Source organism: Corvus moneduloides, chromosome 1 (assembly GCF_009650955.1).
Source record: "Corvus moneduloides isolate bCorMon1 chromosome 1, bCorMon1.pri, whole genome shotgun sequence".
Taxonomy (NCBI): Eukaryota; Metazoa; Chordata; class Aves; order Passeriformes; family Corvidae; genus Corvus; species Corvus moneduloides.
This window is the reverse complement of record NC_045476.1, coordinates 20,763,503-20,789,972: the sequence shown is the minus strand read 5'-3', so window position 1 is coordinate 20,789,972 and position 26,470 is coordinate 20,763,503. Positions and strand designations below refer to the sequence as shown.

Below are 26,470 nucleotides of genomic sequence, written 5' to 3'. Positions count from 1 at the left end.
TGTCAAAATTAGATTCCCTTTTTAAATCACAGAGACTGTAACATTAAAATGAAAGCAACTCCTACTTTTAATAGGGATAATCCCTATCTTGCACATGGGGTGACACAAATTTTCTTTATGTTTAGTTCTGTAAAAATAATTTAATTTTGAAACTGAGTTAAAAATACATTAATACTTTGAGCACTTAATTTATTTTCTTTTTAATCAGATTAGTCCAGTAGAAACAAAATACAGAGTGATAAATTGCTTGGGCTGAGGAGAAAAACAATAGTAAAGGCAAACATTGTCTTCCCTTAGGTTAAAACTAATATTCACTATCTTCTGTTTTTCACTAAATACACTTTAAATACTAAGTGACATAAATGTTTTTTTCTAATACATAATTTTGTTGTATCAAAAACCAGGATGTAGTTACTTGTTCTTATTTTGGATTGTTGATTGGTTACATTACCAAAAACCCACAACACATAGCTACAAAGAAGTATTTTTGGTTTTAATCTGAAAATATGGACCGTTTATCCAGTGACAGTTCTTTAATGCGGTTTTATCATTGTTATCATTAATAAATCCAAACAGCACTGTAACAGTTACAACAGGAATTTCTGTTGCAGAACAACAGTGCAGATGGAAACATTTCACCGTGCTGTGGAATGCAGCATTTTTGATTATGCCAAGTTTGCCAGTTTTAACTCACTATAGCATCTTAAGTCTTCCAACATATTTACTGAACTGTAACTTCCATTGTCTAGTAATGTCAAAAGCCCATGTTCTAAAGATAGCAAGCATAAGTTGACATCACAATTTTAAGAGCAATCACATGTCTTCTTTCTTTGACACGCATCCTTTTCCTTTGTCAAGAAAAATGTAATCTTCATATAAAGGGATCAAGTAACTTCTCAAACAATAGGATCCTGCTTGGTCCATGAGCAGAACTGAACCAGGGATGTAATTTGATATACCTGTTTAAACTGCTGGCCTCAGTCTTGGTGCATTTCCTTTTAAACAGTTCTTCATAAACAGGATAATAAAAAATTGTGGAATACAATCATGACAGCTCCACCAAAATAAACTAACAATCCTCTTCTCCCCCGACTTGCAAAATGTCTTAGCAAGGTTACAGTGGCTGTATGGTGAGGTCCATAACCTAATCTCTATCTATGTCCCTGCACATTTTAACCCACCTACACATTTCTAACACGTTGTTTGATACAGAAAAGGGGAAAATTGGTAAAAAGGATTGTTGAAGGACTCAGATATAGATTTTGGCTGCAACATTTAGCTTGCTCCATTGGCAAGAATGGGAGTGTTACTGTACAAATGCATTTTGTACCATTTGTTTAATTACTTTAAACCATTTCTTAAAAATTCTTTAATGTATCTTAGTGACATTATAAATACAACTGCAGCTCACATCAAAATAGTTTAAAAGACCAAAAGAGCATGAGAAGAAATAGTACTGTGTTACACAGCAAGTATTCTTTAGGACAGGACACCTTGCAGTGTGACTGCAGAAGAAATTATCTCTGGGACTGAAACGCTGTGCATTAGGAACTGTTAATGGAAAAGGGAACTGTCAGTGAGAACTGGCAAATGAGGCTGAAGCAGAGTTCAAGGACTTTCTTTTGCAAAGGCAGAAAGAAACTCTGACTGCATGGAACAACCCTGCCAAATCTAGAGCAATTTCTTGGTTTGCAGTATCTGCTTTACACAAGCAATTTGTTTCCAGATCCTCTTAACAACGGGAAAATAAGACATGATGAAGCAGGATGAAGCTGGCAGGCCATAGGTCACTCTTCTAACCAAAAAGAGCATGAGGGGGGGAAAAAAAGCGAAAAAAAAGCAAAAAAAAAAATCTGTGGTCATTTCAGAAACCACATCTCATACAGACAGACCACTGAAGCAACTGAAGTAAGTGATTCAGCTGAATATAGAATCTCTTGTCAGTAGTGTCCAGACATTATTTTTCCTCCTTATTGCAAGAGATATTACCCTGCAACTTCAATAATGTGGGTTATATGGAGGTACTCTAATGGGAAACACAGAGAACTAAATATGGCAGAAGGAACCAGACGACAGCTTGGGCAGGCCAAGAGGTAAAACAGAAACATTTATTTCACCAGTTTAGTCTTTTTCAAAGAGAACTTACCTGAAAGTCTTGATCATCAATTCCAAATCTTTCTCTTAGATTGCGGAAAACCATTGGACAATATTCCTTAAATTTGAAATGACTTGGCATGTTTTCTCTGAAAGAAGATAAAACCAATTCAATTTCATTATTGTGCATATATAATAAGTAACTCTAGAGAATTTTGTCTCAACGCTGTTCATAGAAAGCTGAGGGTAACAATCCTCTTATAATCTCTTCTAATGCTTTCCTTTTTTCAGTGAGATTGGGTTATTTTGTTTTTCTTCACAATATTTAATGAATGTTTATTAGCTTGCTATAACATCATTATGTTGTAGCTAAGGAACTACAACAATGATGAAATGAACACAAATCGTATTTTGACAATTCTGAAACATGGACTCAAAAGCAGAAGAGAATGCTTTCCCACTGCCCTAAACTTACTTCAAAGGTGGAATATTAGATTGGATTATACAAGAATTACTATACCATCTGTGACACCAAAAAGTAGTAACAGTGCCAAAACCTCAAGAAAATTTGACTTGTTCAATACAGAACTAGTTTTAATATCCTAGTGTTCATTTTAGACTTGTACAAGAGAAAAGTTATTTTGACCTTTGTCACAGAGCAGAAGACACAAAGTAGCAGAATTTTTCTTTTCCACATATATTCTTGAAAAAAATTCAGGTTATACACAAACCAATACTAATAGTTTTATACGTCTGTACATACTGCTCATGGGGCATTTTATTTTTAAGAGACAATAGATATTACATTAAATGACCTTAATACTTTCGAAGCTTCTATATAATTGGTATGATTTTGTATGATGGAAAATAAAAAGCTGAACATTATTCACATTTGATATATCCTTTAGATTCTCATTCTTATTCAAATACTACCCTTAATAAAGGGCACGTGCACATGAATTTATGTTTTTAAAAATTCACAAATAAATGCTTATATCAGCCATAAATAATCACACCAAGAAAGGATCACCTTCAATATCTAAGATACTCATAAGGCAATAATAAACCATATGGAGGAAAAATTCTACCCAGCAGCCTTTGCTGTTGCTTTTTAGAACAGCACAGATGGTTATGTTTATCTCAGGATTAACTTAATCATCAAAACCTCAGTCCCATGCACTGAAAAATAACAGAGTTCATAGTACTTCATAAAAATATCACTGCCACTATCTACTTCTACACAAAATTGTTACTTGTACTTACTTGTTGAAAAGGTGATTGTCCACCTTTATCTTTGAGTAGGCTTTGAAATCATCTGGCATCAACATAACAGGGATTTGAACATGGCTCAGTTCATTGATCTAGAGAAAACAGAATATATTTAGTTGCTGATGTCTCTGCGAAGATGCTACATATGTGTCTTAATTCTGAAAGTCTACTATTTCTTGTGTATATGTTCCAGGAGTGAATGCAAGTAATGAAAGAATGCAAAAGCAGTTTTATTCTTTCCAGATCAAATACTAATCTCAAGAGTGACACTTCAGAAGAAAAGAAACAGCATTCCATATTTATACTTGTTTCAGAAATAAAAAAAGTGCTTGAAAGCACACCTGGAGTGTATTTTTTATGGAAGGTCAACGACAATGTCAGCAAAATGGTCTCCTATACCAACACATTGTTCTTGTTTTGTCAGTCAAGCTGTGCTTTCCAAAGATGATTCACCTTCTTTATTTCCAATGACTGTTTACCCCTGCAACTTATGAAGTAATCTTACACACCTGCATCTTGAACTGTTTATAGAAAACAAAGTGAAATTTCACATCCACATGAATGCACATACTTTCAGCTCAATAAGCAGAGGTTTGTTGCTTACACTACTGCAAAACTCAGACGAGTTTTCATAAGTCACAGTATTCAGGCATTTCTTTGATTGTTCAAGTTGGCCAAACCATTTAAATAGGTACATTTTTGCTTAGAAATAGATGTGCATGCAAGTCCTAAGGTTTTCCTTATTTTCTTACATTTATGTGGACCACCTCCTCTTTCTAGCTTTGAAATGAACATGGTCAGTATTCTCCAGATTAGGATTTTTCCACTTACATTTCTAATTTACTTCTGACCACACTGCTATTATAAAATGTAGACAACTTTACCATGACCTAGTTTGTTGGCACGTTTTTAGTATTGCATGTATTAATCTACCCTTACTTTACTTAAGTTTAACTAAAACATGATAAATATAAGACAGAGAATTCTTAAGCTTGCAATGGTCCTTCCAAACCAGGAATGAGATACTCATTACAACAACAGTCACAAAATACCCATGACACACATTTTATCCATGTTTTTATGGCACTCTACACCCTGGTCATGCATCTCAATTTACCCAGTCAAATCCTTTTGCTCAGACAGAGTACATTTTTTCTCAGCAGTTTTCTACATGGTTTAGAGGGAAGCCCCACTCTCTGTTAATGGAAATGCACACTGGGGCTGGATGTAGCGACAGAGGTGTGCTCCTCTGCTCCCTAGCACTGCTTATCCACTATTTTTCAACTAGGAAGATGTTAATTGCTGATAAATTCTACCCTGCTTAAGAAAAGCTTTTGGAGAAACCATCACTGAAGCAGCTATAGGTTAAAAATACTGGAGGAGAAAAAACTGCACTCCCTGCAAGTACGACCTTTAGCAGAACTGAAGTTAAACAAAATAAGGGAAGAGTGAAGAGTCTTCTAACTCTTAAGCAGAAGAAAGAAACCAATACAGGCAGGCAGGTCAGGTGGTCTCCTTACCTTTCAATACTTTAAAGCCTCAGTACTGTTCCCTGCCATGTCTCAATTTTTATCATTCAGATCCTTGCAACCTACATGAAAACTGCTAAGATCTGTTGAATTTTACAGAACACTTCTTTGGAAAGCCCTGAAAAGTTCTAGACAGAAGCATGGCAGCTATAACCAGAGCAGAGAAAGGAAAGAGAAAGATGTCTGGGATTAGCTCAAAGTGCTCCACTCCTTGGAGTTGTAGGGAGAACACTCTTTCCCCACTCCAAAGGGAGAGAAAGAGGAAACTCCAATAAATTTTTGAAAACACAGCTGTACAAGCCTAACAAATCATGATGACACATCACTAAATATAACAAAATAACAAAACACTGATTGAAAAATCACTACATCCAACATACATGCTCTTTACTGAAGTTGATACCGCCGCACATCAATCTCACCCTGAAGCCACAAGTCTGCAGAACCAGTCTAGCTGCTGTACCAATAAAACTAGGGACATGTAGAAACATTACGGAGATATGAAATTCTGAATTTGTTTTATAGAATTACCATCTCTTTCAGATTGCCAGATCACACAACAAATTTCACACTTGAACGAAGAGTAGCAGAAACCTACATGCATACACAATCCAGATCAAAGGGATCCCAAGAACACCTTCTGCTGAATACTGTCAAAAAATGCTGAATTCAAATATCTTCAACTATCTACAACAACAGAAAGTTCACTTGCAAATTTACATTTTAGATTAACAAAACTGCATTGATCAAATTTTTATGTGTACTCACTTTCTTAATTTGCTGATATAAAGTTTCTCTGCATACATCTATATATTAGCTTTCATGCTGTGGATATTTAAATTTGTGCTGTATGATGGCACAGTTTTACTTGTGCCTGTAGGCCTTATAAGCATCATCTACACAGTGGAATGAAAAAGCCTTGGTATGTGCACACTTCAGGGATTCTTTGATTTTAGGAAAAAATCCCCAAATACTTCTCCTATGAAGTTCCCTACAAGATGTGAATGTATATTCTTCCCCACTCCCCAGTCAAGCAGAAAAATGCACACTAACAGAAGGTTTGACAGTTCGGGTTTTTTTTACAGGAGGAGTGAATTTTTCGGGGTGCTTTTTTAAGATTCATCCAACTCTGAGGTAAGTAGAAGTAATTTCTCTAATATTTTTGGGAATTCCTTTCTAGCAGAATAGGAAAATAAAAAAAGCAGGTGATGAACACACAGCAGAGATGACCTTTGGTATAGCACACCAGCTGAGTAATGGCATATCCCAGCAGTACAGGCCATTAATTAATTTAAACCTTTTAAAATTAATTTATACCTTTCAAGTATAAGGTCTGGTTCTTTGTGCAATAGCACATTTTTGGATAAATTTGATGAGGCCAGACTGGAAAATGCGCACAAGACAGAACGGAATACCCGTGTCATTAGATCTTGGTGGAAACTGGAACCATGTTGTGGGGGGGGAAGACAGAAGAAACAATATCCATGACACCCCCCCCCCCCCCCCCCCCCAGGCTCTTGAAAAGCTAAAAGAAAAGGGGAAAGGTCAGAGGGATCAATTCTCTACTTTGCCATCACTGTGTGAAGAAACAGTCACATCTGAAAGACACAATATGAAATGCAAAGAAAACATTTGGAGTCTGCCAACTTATCTCAAATGAGTATTTTGCTTCTTTTTCTGAGTTTGAAAGTTAAGCACAACAGAAAATGTGTTAAAATGCATGTGATACCTTTGACAAGTATTATGTTACCCATTAAATACAGTTATACTTACTATATATAGCATATTCACTATTTCCCTTAGCAATAGCAAATGAGATGTGCGTGCAAGGATGAAAGTTCAGTACTCCAATTACAACAGAAACTGTGTAACAATAGCTGTAATAATTACCTAAGAAATAAGAAATACCCATTTTCCTCTAAGGAGTGCTTTTGAATGTAATAAAATCATAAGCAAGAAACAATTTCCCCACAAGAGATAATTGCAAAGCATAAATGAAGCAAAAAGAGCTCACTGGACAAACATTCATTTAACTACAATTACTTCTGAGAACCCATATGTACAGCATCTCTATAATAAATGCACATGCATCATACTGAAAAGGAAAATTCTTTTAGTCCTGCAACCTGCATCCTTTAACTGCCTTGAATTATTGTTGCCAATGCAAAATTTTGCTGCAGTTTGTCCTTTTTGAAATGGACAATGCTTGCTGTATCTTTGAGGAATTTAAATCCCATATAATAGCCTTAGAGAATGTACTGTTTTAAATATGAATGACTAAAATTTTAGTTGCACAGTAACCATGCATATTATGTATAAACACTTCGTGCATTAATAACATTTGTAAACTCATGCACTCACAATATTAATAAGCGACCCAGAAATCTTCCTTTAAGTAATTAATTCAGTATCTTCTGTGATATTAGTATAAACACAGGTGGTTATGTGAGTTGGAAACATCTCCCAACAACTTACAAGCTTTAAGACAGAAGAATTTTAAAAGCCTTAGACTGCCATTGCCCCTTTAAACACACATACAAAAAAACCTGTGGCTCAGAGTGGTCGCTCGGTCATGGGAGGCAGCCAAAGCAAAAAGAAGCTTTCAGGCAAAAACCAACTGATTGCAACTCATTTTGCTCCTGCAGGTTTAGGATTGAATTCACACTGTCAGGAAAACAGAGGGTGTAATTAAACTGCAAATAAGGGAATAATAAAAGCCTACTGGACATTGAATAAATAGTAAGACTCAGCTGGTAATGATTCTGAAATTAGCACACAGAGAGGTGTTCCCACAAAGCCATCTTATATTGGTGACATTTCAAATAAGCTTCTCTAATTTATATGATTTGAAATCAAGCAATGAATATATCATAAATTGTTAGGCATTATTAATGGCCCTTATTTAATTCAGATACATTCACCTTAAACACCACATTACTAAGGCAATGCATAATTAAGCATTAGTTTTCATTCTGTCAGAACATAAGCAGCAATAAATTGCTTGTATGCAAAGCAGACAATGAGATATTTAAACAGCATATAATAAAGGCAATTTACAGCATATATTACATGTTTAGCTAGAGGAGTCAGAACAATAATCCTGTTCTCCAACAGATACAAGCTGATGCCTATTGCTATGATCCTATAGCAAGAAACCTATGTAACACATTACAGCTGGTATTACTCATTAAAAAACCCAAATCAACCAACTGACCGACCAACCAACGAAAAACAACCCCATAAAAAACCCAAAGAAGCCATGCACAACATCCAAAATTTAATCTCCCACTGACCACAAATCACACTGAGATTACTTAGCAATGCCTAGCGGTTTCTTTTGAAACCCTCTTATTATTTAAAGCCTCCATCCTCTATGGAGTTTTTCACATTTAATGTTGCAGCTTTAGTATACAGCATAGATACTGTTTGCTTTTAATTTAACATATCAGCCTGCCAGACTCGCTGAAACTATGGAGGGATGAGGTGTTTTCACACCGAACAGCCTGATAAAACGTCTCAATCGCAGTTACAGCTCTTGGCAGTTTCACACACAGGAAAATCCCTGCTGCTCCTGATGCTGGATGTGGCAGAAGTTGTGGAAGCGCTACTTTCTTTTCAGCTGTTTATCTCCCAGCTCTATTTCTGTACTGAAAGCTAATTCACACCAGTCTCATCAGCTGAGACAAACAAGCTACAACTGGTTTGTTACTCTAAGAGAAAGTCAAGTTCATTTTTCACAAATTTGTGTATTTTTAAACACTGATTTTGGAAGAAGTGGGAGTGGTAGAGACTTCTTCGGAAGAAAGAAATTATTGGGGTCTAAAAATAGAACTGAACTTTTAACACCAGCAGCAGTTCTGAGATTTTTATGTTCATGGTTCTACTTTCTGCATCACAGCTTCTTTGGCAAAGAAACTTGCACAGAAATCTGAAGAGAAAAAATATGAAACAATATTTTTGGTTCAGACACAAACTCACCATTTTGAACAGGCCACAGACTTCCTCAATGGCACAGTTAATTCATTTACTGGTAGGTTAATGCTTATGAAAGCAAGTCTATTGGGCTTCTAATGAATTGGTCTTACAAAACAAGGCTGCAGAATAAGAATACAAGGGAGGAAAAGTCTTTGGGGTATAAAATTTTACATTTAGGAGATTATTATTTCTCATTCTTCCAGCACCACCTTGATACTGAACACCCTGCAGATCTTACCAAACAAGAGTATTTTCCTGATCACTAGAGCACAATCACCTAGAAGATAAAGTTTCTTAAACTTACTCATTCTATTGTAAAAAAGCCATTTCCAAAGCTGTTCCTATTTTGTAAGGAGTAGAGGTTTAGGTTAAGCACAACAGGCCGAGTGGTGACAGGCAGCACTATCAGCAGGCATTTACATCCTCTCCTTCCCAGATGTGGAACACACTGAGGTATTGCTACCAGGATAGTAAACGCCTTGTGCTGAAGTATAAACTGCAAGCGAAGTGATTATTTTACAACTCTTTGAAATCTACCTTGAAGGGTCTGAAAAGGGTGGATGAGGTCAGTAGCTAATCAATTTTGTGGAAGACATTTGCCTGTTACAGGGCAAAACCATCATTTGATAAATGTCATTTGACAGTTTAAATTACACTCAAACCCATTCTTGCAAGAGAAATAAAAGGTTAAGCTAAGTTCTGCTGTAGAGAAATAAATCAGTTCAGCAAAATACTCCTTAATTTGTTTTAAATGAGGTTTTCATCGTTTCAATCACACAAAACTTCATCTCTTTCCCCCCACCTCCCCCCGCTACCCTGCAAGGTAAAAACTATACTGGCTTTTTCAATTTTTTTTTTAATTTCACAATGTGCTAGACTTTAGAAGGCATAAAAAAAACTTCTGTATAAGGAATTTCCAGTTACCTATTCAGAGTCAAGTTTTGAAATTAATGCAATTATATGACTAAGAAAAACAGAGGGTAAAGCATTTAACCTTCTCTGAGTCTTTAGAATAATTTCAATTTAAGGTTCACAAAGAAAAAAAAATTCAAAAAAAACAACTTGAACCACCTTGTTGCCAGGTAAAAGGCAGCTACATAAAAGAATCTAAGTTTTACATGTCTTACAGAACAAATGTTTTACAGAACAAATTACCAGAGCAGCTTTGTGTTTTTACAGTTCAGGTGATGCCTGCAATTAGATTTTTGGCTTTCAATGAAATTCAATGATTTAATACTAGAAAAGTAGGCCCAACTGAACCAAAAGTATCCCAAACTGCCTTAAGATATACTTTTCCTAAAGTACTAACCACAGAATATCTGAAATACTCTGCAAAAGTATTAAATACGTATCGTATTTAGCAATACTGAGAAATTAACACCTCAATTACAGCTTTTACTTTTTATCAAAAAGAACAGCAAGACCTTTTTGAAATCTTATGATCTCCATTTGAATTAAAACAAGCAAACAAAAAATTTCACAGCAGACCCCAGATATTTTCATGAGACTTCTTAGCTGCTGTTTTTCACAGCAAAAGGATCTGTTTAGGCAGGGAAGGTCTGTAGTACACGCATCCATATGGAAAACAGGATATTGCGACATACTCAACAAAGCCCTGAACAGGATATTGTGACATACCAAATACAGTCCTAAAACAGGGCAAAAAAAATGGTTTTCAAAGAGCATTCATGTTTGTTTTTAAATTTAGAGGATCAGGATCCAAAAATCCAGACAAAGAGTTTTATAGCTTTGTTATCACTCCTGTTCAGAGAGTTTGGAGTGGCAGGGTTTAAAGAACCTATAACAAAAGCACTGAAATCACATTCCTGTCACAACTGTTTTGAAGCAAGCTTTTAAGTCTTTCAAGTCTCTTGGACATTTGCACAGTCTAGAATATCCAGAACAGCTGCTGTGTACTGTCAGACAAGCGTAAAGTCATATTTCTACAGATTTGGTTAAAGTTACCATGAATCTCCTTACACATTTCAATGAGTGCAAAAATTAACACCTCATAATGTGCCAAATAATCAAAGGCCAAAAATAAATTAAGCAGCTCAGATATAATGTCTGCCATGATAATCCCTCATTCTCCTAAAAGATAGGTCAAATGTCATAATATGTACAAATATATTATGCCCATTAATGAAATGGGAAATAGAATAATAGAAATATGACTTATTTGTAGTGGAGATTTTTGACAAGCTAAACACTTCTAGTAGCAAATAGCACACAAAATAAAATCCAATCTCAAGCCAAAAGAAAATTGTAAAGCACTGTAGGCTCTTCATATTTGGATGAGTTGTGAGGCATGCTTTACACTTGAGCTCATCCTTGTTTGCAAATGCAATTGTTAAGACGACAAGATGGTAAGGGACACAGCTCAGACAATAATTTGCAAGCTATTAGCTAGTGGGCTTGCCACAAAACTGATAAAAGAACATTTTATTTTTTGAGCAAAAATATCAAGTCATTCTCTTGAAACTTATATTTATGCTGGGAAGTTGATGCACTTTCACAATCTTTCATAGCAATAGGCATCCTCAATTACTGTTTGGAATACTGATTTAAAATACACACACTTGTCACAAGGTCTGATAGCCATCTGGTCTCTATTTTTCTAATTAAAAAACAAAATGCTTATCTGGCAACAGATAAACTTTTAGTTCACTTGGCTTTGTCCTAAAAGCTTCACAAGAGAATGACTAAAAAGAAGATGGTAGGAGGCACCAAGTGTTTATTATGACATAGGGAAAGGTTTAAAGAAGATAAGTTCAATTCTATATACAAAGTAAAATATACAACTCACAGACAGATGCGCTGCTAAGTTTTTAAATTGCCTATTTATTGGGGATTCTAGAAGAATTCAACAAGGAAGAACAAAATGAAACAAAATTACACTTATATTCCATGAATCATGTTACTCAGTTGTGGAGGAAAACCAAACTCGCCAACCAACCAGAAAACAAACCTAAAGGAGTCTATTAAATAATGCTCATCTCATAACAGCTTTTAAGACTATATTTTTCAAGTATAATATTTCTGAATACGAAAAATGAGTCCATGAAATTAAACAAAATTCCAGGAAGCAGTTGAACAAACATGGAGATGCTGTAGCCTTACCCGAATGCTGTAACTCAAAAATGAAAATAAAAAAAAAATTCTCTTCAACAAAGAAAGGCAATGTATAATGGGAAAAGAAACCCAAGGAACCATTTTGCATACAATACTTGGCTGCTTAATAAAAAGCAAGGCTTTAAGAGCATCCTGCCTAAGAAAAACAAACTGGGAAGTATGCAGAACAAATGCCATAAACCAACAATTTAAGGCATCAGATGGGCCTCATTATTTTTCACAAGTTATAACAAATGTAGAAAAGGCAATTTTTTGCCTATTTTTACACTGCTATAAGGAAGGTAATGCATTTCACATTATTACTATTATTAGCAGTAGCAAGAGTATTAAAGGAGGAGGAAGACCAATTGTGAAGGAGCTTTAATGTGCTGTCATATTTCCAACCTCACAAATATGTTATTATTTAGAAAACTGTTGACTTGTGAAAAGATGACATTAAAACATGATTCCTTCTGGCCATTTCTGACTATCCATTAGGGGAAGGCTGGAGCTGTGAGGCAAATTTTCTGCAAACAGCAGCAATACTATTTGCATGATAGAAATCTAATTTTAAAAGTTAATTAACTGACCAAGAGTGACACTGGAAGTACATGAAGGTCACACTACCCATATTTCTGCACTCTGTAAAGTGGTGCAGCAGTTGCTCTCGGTAACATGGACCAACATAGTAACTGGAGAGCACAAGGGACAGAACTTGCTCTGCCAGCATGTCTTAGCCTGCAGCTAAACGAGCCTTTTTTTTCCAGCCTCAACCTACATCCTTCAGGAAAAGTAATAACTTCACATGTAAGCACTATGCAAAATACTTTCCTAGGTGTCCAAATGGGTAAGACTTGCATTTCCTCGCTTTAGAGAAATCCCTCCATGCACCTCTGTGATGCACCTCGGTTGCACTGTATTCCTCTCAGATTTACCATAAAATCGTTTACTTCAAAGTAGTGTAATTTCTGAGGTTGGGCTAACAGGTCTGTAGTCACCTGTGAGGGTTTTCAGCTTTCCAGGTTTTATCAGGATGTGTGGTGGTGCATTCTCCTCCACCCCCTTTCCAGGCCACACAGCGATCTGAGAAATGCTCCTTAGGCCTCAGCCTTGAAAACAGCACCTGGGTTCAGCTCTTCCCAAGCTTATCAGAAACAGTCTGCTCCCAGGAACTGCTGATGAGCTCCTGTTTTCCTTAGGAATAGCCTTGGAAATTTTTTTCTTACGTGAATGGCAAAATGTTCCTGTTTTCACACTTTAAAAGAAAGTGCCGACCCAAAGTGCCCAGGATGAAACATTGTTATGGCTAAAGCCCACTCGCTTGCAGCCCTATAAGCAGAGTCCTTTGAGCTCTTCTGGGCTGCAACCAGTGATCTCCCTCTGAGCGGGGCCTCTCAGAGCCAGTGAACTCTCATGTTCGCCAAACTGGGAGGATTGCCAAACAATGAGTCCTGGACTTACAGCCCCATTCCTTGAGGCTCAACCCTTCACCCATCAGGAGATGCAGGGCATTCGAAGCAAGTATTTCACTGACCTCTGAGGGGAATTTTTCACAGGTACCTTATTTGCACTGACTCTCTATATCTGTGTGCATGCACATACGCATATGCTACAGCAAATCCGAGAGAAATGCTGCTTTCTTAGATGTTTAAGTACCTTGGATATTGAAGTGAGTTAGGCCTGTAAGTAAGCCTGACTTACAACTTAACCTTACTTAAATACTGCTAAGTATTGATCTGTTGCTAAGTTGCTATGTATAACTTCAAAGTTACAGTTAGGTTAAATGCTATTAAGTGTTATTCCTCTGTTAAATTGTCATGGTTAAGTTATAAATTAAGTTTAAGTTAGGTATAAATTAAGTGTTGTTCCTTTGTTAAATTATTAGGTTTAAGGTATAAGTTAAAGTACCGTTAAGCTTGAGTGCTGTTAAGGGATATTTTAGGCCATCCTTGCCCTCACTGCTCTTTTATCACAAGCATCTAAACACACACCCCCCTAGATAGTTGTCAGTTCATTTCTGTTTTGACAGCCTGGATTTTGTTTGGTTTTGTTGTTGCTTGTTTTCCCTTGTTGTGCCTTAACTGTCCTGTAAGTGGTAGAGTGAATCTTGCCAATGAACTTTGTCATGCTGTCGCTTAATATTAAATCTGGCTTTTGCTGATACCCTTGCCGATGATTTTTAAAGCGATCTCAAACACTCATTCGTAACAGAGTGCCATCCAGACAGTTATTGCTGCATGAAGCCACTGTACGGGCTTTGTTTACGAAAATGCTGTCAGAGCAAAAGCAGAAGCTCTTGCTAGTCAAGACACTATGACATCGGGAGGAGACATGAAAGGCCTTAAGTCCCAAGGAAACCAAAAAGAGCTCAAGCTGAGTAGCAAGCTCAGAACAGGTATCTGGGATTGTTTAGAGGTTGTTTCAGCACTTTCCTGTCCACCTCGTGGTCACTGACTTCTCCTATGTACAGTTTCTAAACACACATTAATCTCCCCTTCCCACAGACATTAAAATACACATTCATTCAGATATATACTCTGCAGCTCCTGGCTACTGAAGCAATGAGTCGACATACCACCTTTTCAGTGTTTGGGAAAGACCAGTATCCTGGTGGGGTTATAATGAGCTGGGTTTTGCTTCTGCTCTGGATATCCTTTTTCCTCACAGAATCTCAATTTATTTTGGCAGTAATTCGATACACAAAATTTCATTAATTTATTATCATTACTTATGAGATATTAACTGCCCAGATATAACAACTGCAATATTCATTTTGCTGAAGGCCAAGTATTTAAATTACTGCACGTTATTTCAAAACCCCAGAAAGTCTTCCCAGCCCTGCATAGGAGGAGGGATGTAAGGGGACGGTGGAGCAGACCCACCAGGGGCTCATTGGCTCCCTGTTACCCTCCTAGTCCAACTAAATTGGGAGTTGAGATAATTATACAACTCAAGGTAAATATCTTCTTTATCCCTTGGTATGAAATAAAATGTAATTTGTTAAAAGCAACATAATATAATTGCACAACCTTTTTCCTCAGTTTACAGGTCAGAATTTTGTGATCAGAGGATTTCATAAGCTTAGGGGGACAATAGGACATGTTCAATAGGCAAGATGACATAAATCTGCTTTCTATTTATACTTTTTATAGCCCATAAATAAAGAGCAACCCCAGTGGTTTTAGTGCTGTTAATCTGAACATGCACCAGTGCCACAGTACCTCTGAAAGGAGATCAAACAGAAATTGCCTAACTTTGTCATTTAGTAAGCACGGCGACAACAAAACATCACTTCAACTGTAAAGACAAAACCAAACTGTAATGACATGAGGTTTTCTGCAGCAGTTTCTATGATGCTAGCCATGGTAACACTGCTCCAAATCCAGTCAAAAAGCATTTCCCATGATGAGATGGTTGGTGACAGTATTTGATCAGCTGCCACTCATTTCCTCTCCTGAACTCAGGAAACACATTTCCAAGACTCAGAGAGCAGAACCACCCCACAGAAACTCTCTATCACTGACACTTGACTCAGGTTATGTATTGCTAATGAACAGTATGAGAAAAAGTCTAGCTTTCTGATTATTTCCATACGTGAAAATCCAAATTCAAAACATTTAATGATTTAATTTATCCCTTAAGCAAGAATTTCATATACATACATGTATATCTTACATATACACATAGATAATTTAATAAAAAAAGCCCTGAGCTACCAACACACATTTTCAACCATTAATGCTAATCTGAACACAGGAAATTCTCCAATGAAAATTTAAAAAAAAAAAAAAAAAAAAAAACAAAATTAAGAGTTCTGAATAATGCACCCACAGTGAGCACAACATTACATTTTTGAAGAGCTGAAGCCACATGGTATCAAACCAAGCAGTATTTTTGGGACCAGAGGCAGGAGCAGGCTGCCTGCACAGCACAAGGGCCAGTTAATTCAACTCACAGCTGCTTTGCATCACCACACCAGCACAGGCAATCTGGAATGTGCACCCTCATGCCCTCCACGTTCCTCTGTGCACACACACTCATTTTTCCACTTTCAGTCTGAGAAATATTTTCTGAAAAACTGTGTTAAGAAGGAAATACTGCCCTTAGTTTTCATTTAGATATAAAGATCTGAAAAGCATATTTAATTTTTTTTTTTTTTGAAAGAGAAACTCACAGTAAAAGACACTGGCATTTTTCTCAAGAAGACTGAGACCACAAGCAGCCATACCTTTGTAAAATACATCATAAAATGAGAAGTAACAGTAACCTGCACTAATGACAACACAGCCACTGATTTCTGCTATTAATTTCTACAGCAGCAGAAAAGCAAAGGGGCTGTAGGGTCAGGTGTGAGGTGTAGCCCTCTAAGCCATAAGGAGTCAGAGGGAAGCTCACATGCAGCAAGTTAAGGACTGTGCTTGTCACTTTTAATCCATCAAGAAACATGCAAAACCCAGGATGGATTGAAAGTATCTACTTCAAGCTTGTAAGCTCAGGCTTTTATTTCTTGTATTTGATCCCTCCCCATTATTTATGAAAGCATTTATGATTTTGTACAAATTTGACTAAAAATATGCAGTTAATACCGGGGCAATTTCCAGGAAATCTGGAAGAGACACATGTGTTACAAGAAAGCTTTTGAGAAGAAAACAGGCTCAGTGAGCCACAGATGTTCTCAGAAAAACATACAAAGGCCCATGCTTCAAACAAGACAGTGTTGCCACTATCCCCATAAAAGTTACACTTTAGATCTGCCCCATTTTTGCCTGCTTTTGCACCAAAATTTTTCCCCTTCTGACCTAAACAGGTGTGTGGTCAGTTGTGTGACAAAGCAGAGCAAAAACCCAAACTAAACCTGCCAAAAAAAGGATTTTTGTTCATTTGGATGACTTGCCAAACCTGCTAACTGCAAGGTGGCAGGGAAGCAGAGGCAGCAGAGAAAATCTTTCCTTTTGCAATTCCTCAGCTTAAAGTGTTTGGACTATGAGCTAAAGCCCCTCAAGTTGGGAGTGCTGCCTGCAGTCTGAGATGTGATCATTACAAAGTGAATAAAAATTCATCCAAAAAATGTACTTCAATACCTTGTAAAACATATGACAAAATGAAAGATAACAGTAACCAGAACTCATGACTAAACCTCCTGCACACCAATCTATTTTGACATTTGATTTTGCTGCCAACATTTAAGTACTTAGGAAACCCCAAGTTTGCTGAACTGCAAAACCAGCTTTAGGTAACTAACTTGTTTTTCAGGTGCAAACAGAATATTTTCTTGCTTTCTGCTAACAAAGTTGAACAGAGAGGTCATTCAGAGTTGAGAAACCAACTGGGAGTCAAAATAGCAAAAAAAGACTTGGTTTCCTTTTCTGGCCCCCTAATTAACAAGTGTTACAGAAGAAGAGATCTAGTTTTGAAATCTTAAAGCATGTTTGTGAGTTGAACTGATTATAGTCTTCAGATAATACTTCCTTTGTTTAAAAAAAATATTATGATGTCAAGTATAAAACTTGGTTTGATTAACTTATTTTCCAGTTTGTGTATCCAGGATATTTAAGGTTGCTTTATTTAACTTAGGAAAAAGAATGCTGGTTTAGTGCATTGCTTTGCAATTTATCAGATGGAGCTTGACAAAGGGGATTTAAAAAAGGATCTCTCTTAAAAAACAAAACTTTTGCCTGCCAGCCCACTGTCAAGAATCTTCAGAGGAAACTGGCACACAGTGGACTTTCCTACTTAGAAAGATAGTGCTAACTTCATTAAACACAAATACAAAACAGAATTAAAATCATTTACATATCAATATCAATCAGTTGCTTATCAATTTAAGCTTCATTTAAACTTCTGCTTTAGAATTCACTACAGTCTGCTCAGAGCCACTCAAGAAGAGCCTGGTTTGACATGTTTTTTTGTCTCATGCTACCTTTTGGAACCTTAATGGATGAGATTTCTCTGATGCCCAAGTAAACAGAATTTCATCTGTTCACAGCAAGGATATGTACAATTGCTAAGCAGTCATCAAGAAAATAGAATAATCCTCAATTCTTGGCTAAGAACTGCTATGCCTAAGCATCAACAAGACTGAAAAAGTATACATCATTCAAAAGAAAAACATTAGGTTTCTTTTTGTTTTTAAATATTGTCCTTCTTTAATTCAATTCTGTATGACAAGTTTTCAATATTTACATATCTTTCCCAGGTAAATTTACTGTCTGAATATAAAAGATGACTTGTAAAAAAATTTTGCATATTTATCAAATGCAAGACAAATGTATCCTTTCTTGGACAGCCAGATATTAGGGAAAAAAAATCATTTACTCCAATGATTCTGAAGTTCTACAAACCTAGTGTTAAGTTTTTCTTTTTAAAGTTTTTTCTTTTTAAAGTTTGAAGCGACAAATAGTGAAGCACACCATCTCTGCCTAGGCTTACAGAAGCAGTTATGCCAATAAACTCTTTATCAGCCAACAAACTTTGTTTCACAAACTTTAAAACTTGAATTCAAACAGCAGTGAAACCAAAAGCTCTGCTGAACTTTTGGCTAGGAAGATTATCTTTCCAGTTCTCATCTCTGTTTCCCTTAGACTGAAGACATCTTTGCAGCCTTCAAACACAGGAAGGCTGCCAGCACTGTAAGGACATCTTGTCTTCAGGCTCCTTGTATTGTCTCCCTCCCACCTCTACTGTCTAGTAGTAGATAAGCCCAGAAGGCAAGACAGATCAACTAAAGCCAATTTTCAGAGCTGCACTTGGCACAACATGAGGAATATGTCGTTCTTATAGGGTCATAATCCCGGTGGGGGGGAAAAAACACCACTGGAAAATAGAAAAAAAAAAAAAGAAAAAATAAAGGGTAAAAAAAACTGTTTTGGACCACAATGTCTAAATCCAAAGGGATAAAAATGACTCATACAGCCATGGCTAGTTCAAGTGACCTCAAATACTAACACATACCATTAAAGAAAACATTAAATAAATACACATTCTAAAATAACATACCATCTATCTGCCAGTGCTAAGAATAGCCTTGTACTAATCTCTTAAAATACTGAATGATGGATAAACAGACGCTGTCGTACTGCGATCTCTCCAACCACAGCAGTGATTGTGCTTACCAGACGCAGGACTGAGATATAAAAGCAAGCACAAGTATCTTGTTCATGTCTGCCCACTACTTAAGAGGAAAGGTCCTCCGTTTCCTCCAACACAAGGGCTCCTGAACATTACCTGTAGTGCAAATGGGCTCTAGAGGAACCAATGTATAGGCATTCACAAAGAATCAAGGTAATTCATCTCTCTCTGAAGAAGCAGAGGTTTTATTTCTCAGTGTCTTCTTAATGAAACAAAAGATGTCAAAGAGAATACAACTAGCTCAGATGAATCCCACAAGGGAAGCAACCCAATTTCCTCAACAGTTGGGTGGAATTAAGGACTAGTACCAACCAGGAAGGCATTTGAGTTACTTCTTTTGAAGTGTTAGTACACATGAAACATATATACAGAATACTGTATTCTCATATTTCACTTTGGTTTACCATCTGGAAATTTGTTTTATTCAGATTGTAATGCAGTTAGAGCTAGCTCTGCACTTGACAATGTCATCAGTAAACCGGAAAGCAGGCCTAATTTATGCCAGCAAAAAATTGCACCTCTGCCAGTGTAGCTTACTTCACCTCATGTGAGCTGGAAACATCAGTACAAGCTGTTTTGGAATGAGTGCAGTTTCACAAAAAAAATTGAAAACAGAAAACAGCTCTTGTCTATCAACTATGCTTGTCAGAAACCAATTCCCATTGAAAGGATGGCTGGTGCACCCAACCTTACACAGATTTTTGGGTGCCCACTTTAGAGTACTTCTCACCTGGTTTTCAGGAGAGCGCAACAGAAACAGCTCCCACTGACTCGTGTTCAATTTTGGAAAGTCTGTTCTTCCAAGAACTAGACAGACAACATTTCTAACTGAGGTTTGAACAGGAAAAATAAACTTTTGCAGACAAGGCTTAAGTCAGACCTTTCAAACTGAGGTAGCATCAATTGTTGTTGAGATGTCTCTACATTACAGTCAAAATAAAAATCCACTACAGACATAAGTTAGCATTAAATAATTTACTATTGACTATTGGTACTGTACAAGCCATGTTTTTTCTGTAAAATATACAGCTCTTACAGCCTAAGAAAGTAATAAAAGGTCAGTGACATAAAACAGGAACAACTTTAACTTGAGAAAGCATGAATTTTGCTATTTAAAGAATCTCCTGATAGAGCAAATGCTGGAGAGAGTGATATGAAAACAACTATTGTCCAATTTCCCTTTCAGAACTGCTAACTCACAAACTGTCACCAGCTATAAGGTTTTTTTGTTTTTGTTTTTGAAAAAACAAGAACAATTTTTTAAACCAGTATAACTGCAATAACCTCTCTTTCAGCTCCTGACACCATCTCACACACCAGACATTTCAGCTCTATTTTAACAAGTGCTCTGGAGGAAGCAAAACATCCAGAGGACTTAAGGTCCCACTCAGAGATAAGAAATGCATTTGCAGTAAAATTATTGAAATGCTTATGTGGCTCTTTAATAGGATCTATCCCATCTTTATACAATTAGTCATTTTAATATTTTTTTACAGTAGATTCTTTGAGAAGAGGGTGCTTAAAGGAAAGATGTTCCTGAGCTCACAAATTACTGCAAATTTGTTGTTTTATAGAACTTAGGGGAAAATACAAGTATAATTTATCCTTAAAGCATCCACTTCATTGTTAACACTTTAAAAGCATATGGAAAGCATTTGGTGCAAAAAAGAGGAAAATAATATTCAAAACATTAACTAAATTGTTTCAACAAAGAAATTTATGCAACTTGCTTTTTACCTTAATAAGAATTACAGATTGCCTGCTTTCTTTGTGCTACTAATGTATTTGAATAACAGGCTGAATTTGGCCACAAAGTGCTTTTTAACAGTATGCTTAAGTGCCCTGCTTACATTAATGCCTCCGGGCAAGCAGTAAAACCAAAAGCAAATCTGGCCTTCACTAGCTGAGGTGGAGGCACTTCCAAAGCAGCTTACTTGTGTGCTTTTACTAGAAAAATACCCTAACACCGCACTCCCAAAACAACCCCTGAGACACTTCACTAGCATCTACTTACCTGTCAGATTGGTTGCTGTTTCACTTGTTATGAAACACTTCCCATTCATGAGTGTAAATCAAATCCAAGATCCAACCTGCCAGAGCCTGCTCCCAGCTCCCAGCTATACAGTGACCAAGAACAACCTCAAATATTCATACTAAGTTGTTAACACCCTCTTAACCTTCTCTCTTCTTCATCTGATCCAACCAAAATCAGCCTTTAACAACTCCTGATGTACAGGAAATACAGCAAACACCTACATACTTTCTCACTCGCTTCACTTTCCTTCCTCTATCCTCCTTCAACAAACCTTAGTCTTCCCAAGAAGACAAGAAATTACATTGATTGAAGCATTTAACTGTAAGCTGCCTTAAGATTCAATGCAATCATTTAAGTTAGAAGTAGTTTTTGCAACTATTAATTAAGCAGAATTCAACTGACAATGGAAATAACATGAGATGAAGCACAAGACTCAGCTGTACTTACCAACTTACCACGGCAGTGACCTAGTCAACAATAAACTGGGTCCAGAATGATCTTGTCATGGCCAAGTGCTTGAAACAGGCCATAAGATCTACTGTCCTTAGTGCAGAGAAAGGGGTGTTTTAATTTCCCGTGGAGTTGAGGGTGACCAGTTCAGCTCTAGACATCTGCTGCTGTAGAGGCACGGAGGATTTCATTTATCATTCCTTTGCTGCTCTGCTATTCAAATATTTGCAAAGCACCTACTTACCAGGAATTATTATGCAGTATGAACAATTTTTGGAGACCAAGGACAAAGATTGTTGACTCTCATGCAAAATACATTTTACCTCGCAGAGAGTATAAATGCACACAAGCAAACAGCAAAGGGGACATGCAAAGGTGTTAGGAGAAAAAACCCAAACCAGACACGACAAGCAGAAGGCCTGTAAGCAGCTACTCCTTCTGCAAGAACTATACCTCTGCAAGTGCTTTGAACTAACAGTAATGCACACCGCAGGCTGAGGAGGGGGCAGAAAAGGAAAGAAGAGAAAAAAAATACAAAGCTTTAGTTTTGGTTTCTTAAACTTAATTTGATGAGACTTTTATAAATAAGCATGTGTCTTGTCAACACATTTCAACATGAAATATGCAGTGTTATTGACAAAAAATATTTTCCTGGCTCCAAGTCTGAATTATCAGTCATTTATACTGTAACTAGTTTGAGATCTGTTCTCTTTTTAAATAAATATATTATGTTTCCTGAGTATTTTTCTAATGTTTTTAGAGTTGTATTTTACAATTAGCCACAGATTATTAACTGTTTTTTAATAAAAGTACAAGTAGGGAAAAGGAAAAAAAGAAAAGCAGTTGTCTTGGGGTGACCTTATGATGTGTATCCCATATCGCTGCCTATGCCCAGAAATTAATTATTGGCCTTTCTATGCCTCTGAACTGAGCCTGAGAGGGGGAAGAAAAAACTGAGCAAAACTTTCTCAAAGCAGTTTGAAACTTGTTCAAGGTCACATAAAGATAGCAGGTTTTTTTTTTCAGCTGGGGCAGGGGGGAGCGAGGAAGCACCCGGCTGGCAGCTTTTCCAGTCAGCTTTTGGCCAGTTTTTTTGCAGTTCCTTGTTCTCTGGAGAGAGGCTGAGAGCTGAACTTTTCCTTCTCTGGAATTTCGGATTTTCTCCCTTTTCTACTGGACTGCCTGATTGCTGTAACATCAGAGCACATCGGGAGGACTTTTCACCGGGCGCGGAGGGCCTGGCCCCGGCCCAAGCCCCAGCTCCGAGGAGACCAAAGGGAGGACTCGAACACTTTCTCAGGTTTTTCCTCTACAGCGAAAGATTTTACCATTTAACATTATTTTCCTTTCCCGTGTGCTTGTTAAATAAATAGTTTTATCTTCTTCACTTTCCTTCGAGGAAAATTTATTTTTTTCCCGAACCTGGTGGGGGGGAGGGGTGGTTGTGCCTTCTCTCAGAGTATATATATATTTCTAAATTTGGCCAAACCGGAACAAATTTAGTGGCGCCCAACTGTGTGGCTCGAAGGACAGTGAAAAAACTTGTGCTAATTACATTTTGGGTTGAATTTACTTATTCTGTGTTGGAGTAAAGTAGTCACCATGCTGGCTGAGTTCATAATGTCACTCTGGCTCGATGTACTCATGTCTTTCTGGTCCTTAGGCTTCATTGAGGTACTAGTGCTTTTTTGGTCCCTAGGGTTGTTTGCCTATCCACAACTTGCTCCAATCTTGTCCTTGATATGTAAATTTTACAGAGAAGGGAGACGAATCAGGATTTCTATTTTGCTGTGCTCAGTGATAATGATTTATAAGAAGTTGATAGAGGTACAGGCAACTGTTCGACGTGTGTATGATAAGTGGTTTCTCCGTCCTAACCCCAGTCCTAGCTTCAGTAGCCTGTTTTGGGAATTTATTAGTAATTGCACCCAGATTGTTAGAGGAGGAGGAGATGGGGTTTCCCTTGCCTTTAAATTTGATAGGTTATCTTTTGAGAATGTTCAGTATCCCCTGGATGTTAAAGAGACCACCCTCCTGGTATTTAATCTGGTAAGCTTCCTCTATGTGCTCTGTATGTCTCGCAGCTTGTCTAGAATAAGAGCTCAGATTTCCAGGGTGACTGCTGAGACACCTGACCCAGAGGTGGAAAATCCTGAGTGGTGTGGGGAATGGGAGGACATCGGCCAAACCCTAAAGAAATTCTCTGACCCGATAGTTTGGGATTTCCCATCTGAACAAATTCAGAAACCAGCTGAGGTGGGAAAATATCTGAAAGAGAGATACAATGACAATTCTAATGAGAACAAGCTCCTTGCAATATGTTGGGCTTTGGCATATGCCTATCGCACACTGCAGCAGCAAGTAAAGGTAGAGAGGCAAGAAGATCAATCAGCAAAGCCTGCAGACACCCCAGTCACTCAGGCTGCAGATAAACCAGACAGCCAGCCCAAAACAGATGGAGAGTCTAAGCCACTGACAGTGGCTCCTGTCACGAGGAAAAAGCACACAACCAAAACTGATCGCCCAGTGAAAGATGATGATGATGCAGGGGAAGGAACCTCAAAAGATACAGGGGAAGGAACCTCAAAACCACCAGCGGACTCAGGCACAGAAACCATTACTGAGTCCATGTCCATAAAGGACCTTCACAGCCTAAGAAAGGATTACACCCGACGGTCCGATGAATCCATAATAAGTTGGATGGTCCGTATTTGGGATGCGGCAGGTGATGATGTGATGCTGGACGGTGCTGAAGCGAGGCATTTGGGATCCCTGTCACAAGATCCAGTGATCGACCAAGAGATGAAAAGGGAGGCTAACTCTACCAGTCTCTGGAGGCGAGTTTTGACAGGCGTGATGGAAAGATATATGTGTGGAGATGATCTCTACATGCAGCAAACCCCGTGGAAGACCATAGAACAAGGGATCCAGCGCCTGAGAGAACTAGGGGTGGTAGAGGTTGTCTTCACACATGACCCAGGATTGAGGAGTCCAGACAGGGCCAGAGTTATTCCATACATGTGGCGAAAACTCATACAGCTTGGGCCACCAGAATACGCTTCTGCTTTAGCAATAATGAAACCAGACTACGGTGCAAATGAGACTGTGAAAGATATGGCAGTGAAGCTCCGAGCATATGCAGACTCTGTGCATGGCCCAACACATGCAAGAATTGCAGCTGTGGAAACACGTATGCAGAAATTGGAAGATAAGATGGAAAGGAATCACCAGGAGATTAAAGAGTGCCTTCTCCGCGGACGTTCCCCAGAGAGAAGGTACATCCCACGAAGTGAGCTGTGGAATTTCCTGTGTGACAGTGGGGAAAACATGAGGAAGTGGGGTGGACAACCCACTTCTGCTCTGGCAGCACGAGTGAGTGAATTGAAGGAGCGCAAGTCTCAGAAAGGAGGATCTACCAAAAAGGAAGTAGCTCCAGTTGCCTGTAGCCAAATTGCCGGAAATGATGGAAAAGACGACGGCATGTCCAATTCCCATGAAGGAACTTCTAAGATACAGGCCCAGGGAAAGAAGGATAACCAGGCATAGAGGGGCCCTGCCTCTAGCCAGGTAGAGGTCAGGGAAAACCGTGTTTTTTGGACTGTGTGGATTCGTTGGCCTGGTACATCAGAACCACAAAAATATGATGCCTTGGTTGACACTGGTGCGCAGTGTACAATAATTCCATCGCAGCATGTGGGGGTAGAATCTGTTTCTATTTCTGGTGTAACAGGTGGATCACAAAATTTGACCTTGGTGGAAGCTGAGGTGAGCCTGACTGGAAATGAGTGGAAGAGACATCTCATTGTGACTGGCCCAGAGGCCCCGTGCATTTTGGGCATAGACTTCCTCCGGAACGGGTATTTTAGAGACCCAAAGGGACTCAGGTGGGCTTTTGGAATAGCTGCTGTGGAGACAGAGGGCATTAAGCAATTGAACACTTTGCCTGGGCTATCAGAGAACCCGTCTGCAGTCGGCCTTCTGAAGGTGGAAGAACAAAGAGTACCAATTGCTACCTCGACAGTGCATCGCCGACAGTACCGGACAACTCGAGATGCTGTGATTCCCATCCACAAGATGATCCGTGAGCTGGAGAGCCAAGGGGTGGTCAGCAAGACCCACTCACCCTTCAACAGCCCCATCTGGCCTGTGCGCAAATCGGAAGGAGAATGGAGATTGACTGTGGACTATCGTGCCCTGAATGAAGTGACTCCACCGCTGAGCGCTGCTGTGCCGGACATGTTGGAGCTCCAGTACGAGCTGGAGTCCAAAGCAGCGAAGTGGTATGCCACTATTGACATTGCCAATGCATTTTTCTCCATTCCTCTGGCAGCAGAGTGCAGGCCTCAGTTTGCCTTCACCTGGAGGGGCGTGCAGTACACCTGGAACCGACTGCCTCAGGGGTGGAAGCACAGTCCCACCATCTGCCATGGACTGATCCAGACTGCACTAGAAAAGGGTGAGGCTCCAGAACATTTGCAGTACATTGATGACATCATTGTGTGGGGGAACACTGCAACAGAAGTGTTTGAGAAAGGAGAGGAAGTTATCCGGATTCTCCTGGAAGCTGGTTTCGCCATTAAGAAGAGCAAAGTCAAGGGACCTGCCCGAGAGATCCAGTTCCTAGGAGTGAAATGGCAAGATGGACGGCGTCAGATTCCCACTGAGGTCATCAATAAGATCACAGCAATGTCTCCGCCAACCAACAAGAAGGAAACACAAGCTTTCCTAGGCGCTATAGGTTTCTGGAGGATGCACATTCCCGAGTACAGCCAGATTGTGAGTCCTCTCTACCTGGTTACCCGCAAGAAGAACGATTTCCACTGGGGCCCTGAACAGCAACAAGCTTTTGCCCAAATCAAGCAGGAAATCGCTCATGCGG

At 38.4% G+C, this 26,470-nt stretch overlaps 1 protein-coding gene across 1 annotated transcript in view; it reads right to left on the bottom strand.

The window, feature by feature from the left end:
- The window catches only part of PIP4K2A (phosphatidylinositol-5-phosphate 4-kinase type 2 alpha), a 113,489-nt gene that overhangs the window by 47,606 nt on the left and 39,413 nt on the right, over nt 1-26,470 (bottom strand). The window contains exons 2-3 of the mRNA XM_032101360.1: nt 3,358-3,455; nt 2,147-2,243 (exon numbers count right to left, since the gene is read on the bottom strand). Of these exons, the coding sequence (XP_031957251.1) occupies nt 2,147-2,243; nt 3,358-3,455 (195 nt within the window). The remainder of the gene's footprint in view (nt 1-2,146; nt 2,244-3,357; nt 3,456-26,470) is intronic.